The following is a 10,000-nucleotide window of genomic DNA, read 5'->3' as shown; positions in this document are numbered from 1 at the left end:
AGAACCCCTCGAGGCAGGGAGAAATGAGATGAGATGGAGAGAGAGATCTCTGATTGAGGCCAGTGAATCGATGGTTGTTTGCAGGGCTGCAAGGCTCTGTGGAACAGGCTGAATGATGGCTCTGCATTGAATCACTTCCTGCTATGTTTATCTCAATTAAACAATATAATGGTTCCTGGTAGGGCTGGGAATTGCCAGGGACCTCACGGTATGATATCATCACCACACTTAGGTGCCTACGATATTTATTGTGATAAGAGAGAGACGAGAGAGAGACGAGAGAGATGAGAGAGACGAGAGAGAGACGAGAGAGAGACGAGAGAGAGAGACGAGAGAGAGATGAGAGAGAGACGAGAGAGAGAGACGAGAGAGAGACGAGAGAGAGATGAAAGAGAGAGAGACGAGAGAGAGACGTGACTAAATGAGTTTTTCTCAGTCATGGTCATAAACATGGTGAAAGGAAAGGTTCTCCCTGTTTAAAAAGAAGATGGAGAACAATTTATGAAGGAAAAATACTGCAGTTTTGGTGCAGGTACAGCAAACTAGCGCAAAATGAATACTGCCATATTGTTAAAACGATACGATAAGATATAATCGGCAAAATAATATCCGATATGTAACTGTACTGATTTTGTCACCGCTAGTTCCTAGCAGCTTGGTTGACACAGGTTGAGGCTGCTCCCAGGAAATGTGGGAGGGGAACACAGAGAGACAGGGACCTCACGATATATATGTAGGATTTTGTAGGATTTTTTATGAATTTATTTGCAAATTATGGTGGAAAATAAGTATTTGGTCACCTACAAACAAGCTAGATTTCTGGCTCTCACAGACCTGTAACTTCTTCTTTAAGAGGCTCCTCTGTCCTCCACTCGTTACCTGTATTAATGGCACCTGTTTGAACTTGTTATCAGTATAAAAGACACCTGTCCACAACCTCAAACAGTCCCACTCCAAACTCACACTCCAAACTCCACTATGGCCAAGACCAAAGAGCTGTCAAAGGACACCAGAAACAAAATTGTAGACCTGCACCAGGCTGGGAAGACTGAATCTGCAATAGGTAAGCAGCTTGGTTTGAAGAAATCAACTGTGGGAGCAATTATTAGGAAATGGAAGACATACAAGACCACTGATAATCTCCCTCGATCTGGGGCTCCACGCAAGATCTGACCCTGTGGGGTCAAAATGATCACAAGAACGGTGAGCAAAAAATCCCAGAACCACACAGTGGGACCTAGTGAATGACCTGCAGAGAGCTGGGACCAAAGTAACAAAGCCTACCATCAGTAACACACTACGCCGCCAGGGACTCAAATCAAGCAGTACCAGACGTGTCCCTAGAATTTCTAAGCAAACAGCTGGAGGCAGGGCTTTCTCCTATAGAGCTCCATTTTTATGGAACGGTCTGCCTACCCATGTCAGAGACGCAAACTCGGTCTCAACCTTTAAGTCCTTACTGAAGACTCATCTCTTCAGTGGGTCATATGATTGAGTGTAGTCTGGCCCAGGAGTGGGAAGGTGAACGGAAAGGCTCTGGAGCAACGAACCGCCCTTGCTGTCTCTGCCTGGCCGGTTCCCCTCTTTCCACTGGGATTCTCTGCCTCTAACCCTATTACAGGGGCTGAGTCACTGGCTTGCTGGGGCTCTCTCATGCCGTCCCTGGAGGGGGTGCGTCACCTGAGTGGGTTGATTCACTGTTGTGGTCATCCTGTCTGGGTTGGCGCCCCCCCCCTTGGGTTGTGCCGTGGCGGAGATCTTTGTGGGCTATACTCAGCCTTGTCTCAGGATGGTAAGTTGGTGGTTGAAGATATCCCTCTAGTGGTGTGGGGGCTGTGCTTTGGCAAAGTGGGTGGGGTTATATCCTTCCTGTTTGGCCCTGTCCGGGGGTGTCCTCGGATGCGGCCACAGTGTCTCCTGACCCCTCCTGTCTCAGCCTCCAGTATTTATGCTGCAGTAGTTTATGTGTCGGGGGGCTGGGGTCAGTTTGTTATATCTGGAGTACTTCTCCTGTCCTATTCGGTGTCCTGTGTGAATCTAAGTGTGCGTTCTCTAATTCTCTCCTTCTCTCTTTCTTTCTCTCTCTCGGAGGACCTGAGCCCTAGGACCATGCCCCAGGACTACCTGACATGATGACTCCTTGCTGTCCCCAGTCCACCTGGCCATGCTGCTGCTCCAGTTTCAACTTCCACCTGACTGTGCTGCTGCTCTAGTTTCAACTGTTCTGCCTTATTATTATTCGACCATGCTGGTCATTTATGAACATTTGAACATCTTGGCCATGTTCTGTTATAATCTCCACCCGGCACAGCCAGAAGAGGACTGGCCACCCCACATAGCCTGGTTCCTCTCTAGGTTTCTTCCTAGGTATTGGCCTTTCTAGGGAGTTTTTCCTAGCCACCGTGCTTCTACACCTGCATTGCTTGCTGTTTGGGGTTTTAGGCTGGGTTTCTGTACAGCACTTTGAGATATCAGCTGATGTACGAAGGGCTATATAAATAAATTTGATTTGATTTGATTTGAAGATTGGGAGAATATCATATGGTCAGATGAAACCAAAATATAACTTTTTGGTAAAAACTCAACTCGTCGTGTTTGGACAAAGAATGCTGAGTTGCATCCCAAGAACACCATACCTACTGTGAAGCATGGGGGTGGAAACATCATGCTTTGGGGCTGTTTTCTGCAAAGGGACCAGGACGACTGATCCGTGTAAAGGAAAGAATGAATGGGGCCATGTATCGTGAGATTTTGAGTGAAAACCTCCTTCCATCAGCAAGGGCATTGAAGATGAAACGTGGCTGGGTCTTTCAGCATGACAAGGATCCCAAACACACCGCCCGGGCAACGAAGGAGTGGCTTCGTAAGAAGTACTTCAAGGTCCTGGAGTGGCCTAGCCAGTCTCCAGATCTCAACCCCATAGAAAATCTTTGGAGGGAGTTGAAAGTCCGTGTTGCCCAGCAACAGCCCCAAAACATCACTGCTCTAGAGGAGATCTGCATGGAGGAATGGGCCAAAATACCAGCAACAGTGTGTGAAAACCTTGTGAAGACTTACAGAAAACGTTTGACCTCTGTCATTGCCAACAAAGGGTATATAACAAAGTATTGAGATAAACTTTTGTTATTGACCAAATACTTATTTTCCACCATAATTTGCAAATAAATTCATAAAAAATCCTACAATGGGACTTTACCTAGCAGGGTCTTGTAGATGACATGGAGCCAGTGGGTTTGGCGACGAGTATGAAGCGAGGGCCAGCCAACGAGAGCGTACAGGTCGCAATGGTGGGTAGTACATGGGTCTTTGGTGACAAAACGTGGAGGGTTGTTAACACAGTGTCCAAAGAAGGGCCGGAAGTATACAGAATGGTGTCGTCTGCGTAGAGGTGGATCAGGGACTCACCAGCAGCAAGAGCGACCTCATTGATGTATACAGAGAAGAGAGTCGGTCCAAGAATTGAACCCTGTGGCACCCCCATAGAGACTGCCAGAGGTCCGGACAGCAGACCCTCCGATTTGACCCACTGAACTCTATCAGAGAAGTAGTTGGTGAACCAGGCGAGGCAATCATTTGAGAAACCAAGGCTGTCGAGTCTGCCGATGAGGATGTGGTGATTGACAGAGTCGAAAGCCTTGGCCAGATCAATGAATACGGCTGCACAGTAATGTTTCTTATCGATGGCGGTTAAGGTATTGTTTAGGACCTTGAGCATGGCTGAGGTGCACCCATGACCAGCTCTGAAACCAGATTGCATAGCAGAGAAGGTATGGTGAGATTCGAAATGGTCGGTAATCTGTTTGTTGACTTGGCTTTCGAAGACCTTAGAAAGGCATGGTAGGATAGATATAGGTCTGTAGCAGTTTGGGTCAAGAGTGTCCCCCCTTTGAAGAGGGGGATGACCGCAGCTGCTTTCCAATCTTTGGGAATCTCAGACGACACGAAAGTGAGGTTGAACAGGCTAGTAATAGGGGTGGCAACAATTTCGGCAGATAATTTTAGAAAGAAAGGGTCCAGATTGTCTAGCCCGGCTGATTTGTAGGGGTCCAGATTTTGCAGCTCTTTCAGAACATCAGCTGAATGGATTTGGGAGAAGGAGAAATGGGGAAGGCTTGGGCGAGTTGCTGTGGGGTGTGCAGGGCTGTTGACCGGGGTAGGAGTAGCCAGGTGGAAAGCATGGCCAGCCGTAGAAAAATGCTTATTGAAATTCTCAATTATGGTGGATTTATCAGTGGTGACAGTGTTTCCTATCTTCAGTGCAGTGGGCAGCTGGGAGGAGGTGTTCTTATTCTCCATGGACTTTACAGTGTCCCAGAACTTTTTTGAGTTAGTGTTCCCGGAAGCACATTTCTGCTTGAAGAGCCTTGGCTTTTCTAACTGCTTATGTATAATGGTTTCTGGCTTCCCTGAACAGCTGCATACTATCGATGCTAATGCAGAACGCCATAGGATGTTTTTGTGTTGGTTAAGGGCAGTCAGGTCTGGGGAGAACCAAGGGCTATATCTGTTCCTGGTTCTACATTTCTTGAATGGGGCATGTTTATTTAAGATGGTTAGGAAGGCATTTAAAAAATATATCCAGGCATCCTCTACTGACGGGATGAGATCAATATCCTTCCAGGATACCCCGGCCAGGTCGATTAGAAAGGCTTGCTCGCTGAAGTGTTTCAGGGAGCGTTTTACAGTGATGAGTGGAGGTCGTTTGACCGCTGACCCATTACGGATGCAGGCAATGAGGCAGTGATCGCTGAGATCTTGGTTGAAGACAGCAGAGGTGTATTTAGAGGGGAAGTTGGTTAGGATGATATCTATGAGGGTGCCCGTGTTTAAGGCTTTGGGGAGGTACCTGGTAGGTTCATTGATAATTTGTGTGAGATTGAGGGTATCAAGTTTAGATTGTAGGATGGCTGGGGTGTTAAGCATGTTCCAGTTTAGGTCTCCTAGCAGCACGAGCTCTGAAGATAGATGGGGGGCAATCAGTTCACATATGGTGTCCAGTGTCCAGAGCACAGCTGGGGGCAGAGGGTGGTCTATAGCAGGCGGCAACGGTGAGAGACTTGTTTTTAGAGAGGTGGATTTTTAAATTTTTAAAGTTCAAATTGTTTGGGTACAGACCTGGATAGTCGGACAGAACTCTGCAGGCTATCTTTGCAGTAGATTGCAACACAGCCCCCTTTGGCAGTTATATCTTGTCTGAAAAGGTTGTAGTTTGGAATTAAAATTTCTGAATTTTTGGTGGTCTTCCTAAGCCAGGATTCAGACACAGCTAGAACATCCGGGTTGGCAGAGTGTGCTAAAGCAGTGAATAGAACAAACTTAGGGAGGAGGCTTCTAATGTTAACATGCATGAAACCAAGGCTATTACGGTTACAGAAGTCGTCAAAAGAGAGCGCCTGGGGAATAGGAGTGGAGCTAGGCACTGCAGGGCCTGGATTCACCTCTACATCGCCAGAGGAACATAGGAGGAGTAGAATAAGGGTGCGGCTAAAAGCAATAAGAATTGGTCGTCTAGAACGTCTGGAACAGAGAGTAAAAGGAGGTTTCTGGGGGCGATAAAATAGCATCAAGGTATAATGTACAGACAAAGGTATGGTAGGATGTGAATACAGTGGAGGTAAACCTAGGTATTGAGTGATGAAGAGAGAGATATTGTCTCTAGAAACATCATTGAAACCAGGAGATGTCATTGCATGTGTGGGTGGTGGAACTAATAGGTTGGATAAGGTATAGTGAGCAGGACTAGAGGCTCTACAGTGAAATAAGCCAATAAACACTAACCAGAACAGCAATGGACAAGACATATTGACATTAAGGAGAGGCATGCTTAGTCGAGTGATCAAAAGGGTCCAGTGAGTGGAGAGGTTGGTTGGGGGTCACGGCGATTTAGACAGCTAGCCAGGCCAGCCAGGCCAGCCAGCAAGCTAGCATAGGATGGAGGTCTGTTGTTAGCCACCTCTTGCGTTCCGTCAGTAGATTAGTGGGGTTCCGTGTGGTAGAGGGGATTCATCCCAAATCACACAACAACAACCAAAATAAAAACAATAGATATAGTTATAGAGGCCCAAGAAGAAAACATAATAATAATAAAAATAAATAAATTGTCCGATTGTCTATTCAGATAGCAGCCGGTAAGACAGCTAACGGTTAGCAGGCCGCAGATGGGCGTTCAGGTAACGTCGCGACGGAGGAGCCAGCCGGATCTCCTTCGGGTAGATAACGTCGGCAGTCCAGTTGTGAAGGCCCGGTGGGGCTCCGCGTAGGCAGTAAAACGGGTCCGGATAGGTGACTGCAGCCCAGGAGTGATTGATGGAACTCATGAGTGATTGACGGAGCTGGCTAGCTCCGGAATAATTGATGTTTGCTCCGGAATCGACGAAAGCCGATAGTCACATGGATAGCAGCTAGCTAGCTGTGAGATCCGGGTATGAATGTCCAGAGAGCAGTTGAAATCCAGGGACATGGAGAGAAAAATTGGTCCGGTGTGTTCCGTTCCGAGCCGCGCTGCGCCGTACAAAACTGGTGATAGATTTTCGAGCTAAAGGATAGCTGATGACCACAAACCGTGGTTAGCTGATTACTAACGATTTGCCAGTAAAGAAGCTAACTAGCTTCTGAACTAGCTTCTGGATTAGCTTCTGGATTAGCTTCTGGCTAGTTTCTGGATTAGCTTCTGAACTAGCTTCTGGATTAGCTTCTGAACTAGCTTCTGGATTAGCTTCTGAACTAGCTTCTGGATTAGCTTCTGGCTAGTTTCAGGCTAGCTTCTGGATTAGCTTCTGGCTAGTTTCAGGCTAGCTTCTTGGAGGATTACAGATTTGAGGTAAATAATACTTTATAAATATACATTGGTGAGGCGGGTTGCAGGAGAGTGTTTTGAAGATGAGTTGATGGAAAATAAAAATAAAATGTATGTGAAAAAAGTTGTAAATATATATATATATATACACAGGACAAGACGAGGACAAAAAGACGTCTGAACTGCTATGCCATCTTGGTTGAACGATGAGAGTATAGGAACTATCTGTTGATGAATGACAGTATAGGAACTATATGTTATTGAATGATGAGAGTATAGGAACTATCTGTTGATGAATGACAGAATAGGAACTATATGTTATTGAATGATGAGAGTATAGGAACTTTCTGTTGATGAATGACAGTATAGGAACTATATGTTATTGAATGATGAGAGTATAGGAACTATATGTTATTGAATGATGAGAGTATAGGAACTATCTCTTGATGAATGATGAGAGTATAGGAACTGTCTCTTGATGAATGATGAGAGTATAGGAACTATATGTTATTGAATGATGAGAGTATAGGAACTATCTCTTGATGAATGATGAGAGTATAGGAACTATCTCTTGATGAATGATGAGAGTATAGGAACTATATGTTATTGAATGATGAGAGTATAGGAACTATCTCTTGATGAATGATGAGAGTATAGGAACTATCCCTTGATGAATGATGAGAGTATAGGAACTATCTGTTATTGAATGATGAGAGTATAGGAACTTTATGTTGATGAATGACAGTATAGGAACTATATGTTATTGAATGATGAGAGTATAGGAACTATATGTTGATGAATGACAGTATAGGAACTATATGTTGATGAATGATGAGAGTATAGGAACTATATGTTGATGCATGACAGGATAGGAACTATATGTTATTGAATGACAGTATAGGAACTATATGTTGATGAATGATGAGAGTATAGGAACTATATGTTGATGAATGACAGTATAGGAACTATATGTTGATGAATGAGGAGAGTATAGGAACTATATGTTGATGAATGACAGTATAGGAACTATATGTTGATGAATGATGAGAGTATAGGAACTATATGTTGATGAATGACAGTATAGGAACTATATGTTGATGAATGAGGAGAGTATAGGAACTATATGTTGATGAATGACAGTATAGGAACTATATGTTGATGAATGATTAGAGTATAGGAACTATATGTTGATGAATGAGGAGAGTATAGGAACTATATGTTGATGAATGATGAGAGTATAGGAACTATATGTTGATGAATGATGAGAGTATAGGAACTATATGTTGATGAATGACAGTATAGGAACTATATGTTGATGAATGACAGTATAGGAACTATATGTTGATGAATGATTAGAGTATAGGAACTATATGTTGATGAATGAGGAGAGTATAGGAACTATATGTTGATGAATGACAGTATAGGAACTATATGTTGATGAATGACAGTATAGGAACTATATGTTGATGAATGATGAGAGTGCTGTATGGACAATCCAGGCAGGAGCTGTTGTTGTTCACCCGTTTCTATTATTTAAACTGTAAAGTCTGACTGAGATATACAATCTATTTTACAAGGGAGAACTGGCCATGACCCATATGCTTTTCTAATCATGCTTGTGTGTGTGTGTGTGTGTGTGTGTAGACGTGGGGGGGCCTGTGGACCCCATCACCCCCACCATCATCATCCCTCCTAAGAACACCAGTGTGAACGCAGGGAGGAATGATGTCATTATGGAGTGTGTGGCCAATGCTAGGTGAGTGAACACACACACACACACACACACACACACACACAGACACACACACACAGACACACACACAGAGAGACCAAGTCTGTCACATTTCTCTGTCACCTAATGTCTTTTGTTTGGGTCTCTTTTAGAAAATTGTTCATCTGTCCTATTCAATGCTTTTCTTCTCTCCTCCCCTCCTCCTCCTCTCCTCTCTTCTCTCCTCCCCTCCTCCTCCTCTCCTCTCAGTCTTTCCTGCCTCTCCATTCTTCTCCTCCTCTCCTTATCTCTGCTCTGAATCCAAACCATTATGGCCAATTCAAAGACTTGATCAGTATGACAGATGTATTACGGTGCTCTGTCAATGCCTCACAACCTTGAAACAGAATTTGAATCATATTAATACACTTTCTCTCTCTCTCTCCCTCTCTCTCTCTCTGTCTCTCTCTCCCTCTCTCTCCCTCTCTCTCTCTCCCTCTCTCTCTCTGTCTCTCTCTCCCTCTCTCTCCCTCTCTCTCCCTCTCTCTCTCTCCCTCTCTCTCTCTCCCTCTCTCTCTCTCTCTCTCTCTCTCTCTCCCTCTCTCTCTCTGTCTCTCTCTCCCTCTCTCTCTCTGTCTCTCTCTCCCCTCCCTCTCTCTCTCTGTCTCTCTCCTCCCTCTCTCTCTCTGTCTCTCTCTCCCCTCCCTCTCTCTCTCTGTCTCTCTCTCCCCCCTCCCTCTCTCTTCTCCCTTCCCTCTCTCTCTCTCTCTCTGTCTCCCTTCCCTCCCGCTCTCTCTCTCTGTCTCCCTTCCCTCCCTCTCTCTCCTTCTGTCTCCCTTCCCTCCCTCTCTCTCTCTCTGTCTCCCTTCCCTCCCGCTCTCTCTCTCTCTGTCTCCCTTCCCTCCCGCTCTCTCTCTCTGTCTCCCTTCCCTCCCGCTCCGCTCTCTCTCTCTGTCTCCCTTCCCTCCCTCTCTCTCTCTGTCTCCCTCCCTCCCCTCTCTCTCTGTCTCCCTCCCCTCCCCCTCTCTCTCTGTCTCCCTCCCCTCCCTCTCTCTCTCTGTCTCTCTCTCCCCCTCCCGCTCTCTCTCTCTGTCTCCCTTCCCTCCCCCTCTCTCTCTCTGTCTCCCTTCCCTCCCTCTCTCTCTCTGTCTCCCTTCCCTCCCTCTCTCTCTCTGTCTCCCTTCCCTCCCGCTCTCTCTCTCTGTCTCCTTCCCTCCCGCTCTCTCTCTCTGTCTCCCTTCCCTCCCTCTCTCTCTCTGTCTCCCTTCCCTCCCTCTCTCTCTCTGTCTCCTTCCCTCCCTCTCTCTCTCTCTGTCTCCCTTCCCTCCCTCTCTCTCTCTGTCCTCCCTTCCCTCCCTCTCTCTCTCTCTGTCTCCCTTCCCTCCCGCTCTCTCTCTCTGTCTCCCTTCCCTCCCCCTCTCTCTCTCTGTCTCCTTCCCTCCCCCTCTCTCTCTGTCTCCCTTCCCTCCCCCTCTCTCTCTGTCTCCCTTCCC

General features: G+C 46.1%; 1 protein-coding gene across 1 annotated transcript in view; it reads left to right on the top strand.

The window, feature by feature from the left end:
* LOC109886419 (protein sidekick-2-like) overlaps positions 1 to 10,000 on the top strand; it is a 192,703-nt gene that overhangs the window by 163,487 nt on the left and 19,216 nt on the right. The window contains exon 6 of the mRNA XM_031813746.1: positions 8,441 to 8,552. Within this exon, the coding sequence (XP_031669606.1) occupies positions 8,441 to 8,552 (112 nt within the window). The remainder of the gene's footprint in view (positions 1 to 8,440; positions 8,553 to 10,000) is intronic.

The sequence above is a fragment of the Oncorhynchus kisutch genome, unplaced genomic scaffold, assembly GCF_002021735.2.
Source record: "Oncorhynchus kisutch isolate 150728-3 unplaced genomic scaffold, Okis_V2 Okis06b-Okis10b_hom, whole genome shotgun sequence".
Taxonomy (NCBI): Eukaryota; Metazoa; Chordata; class Actinopteri; order Salmoniformes; family Salmonidae; genus Oncorhynchus; species Oncorhynchus kisutch.
Note: the sequence above shows the minus strand (reverse complement) of the source record. Positions and strands in the feature narration are given on the sequence as shown.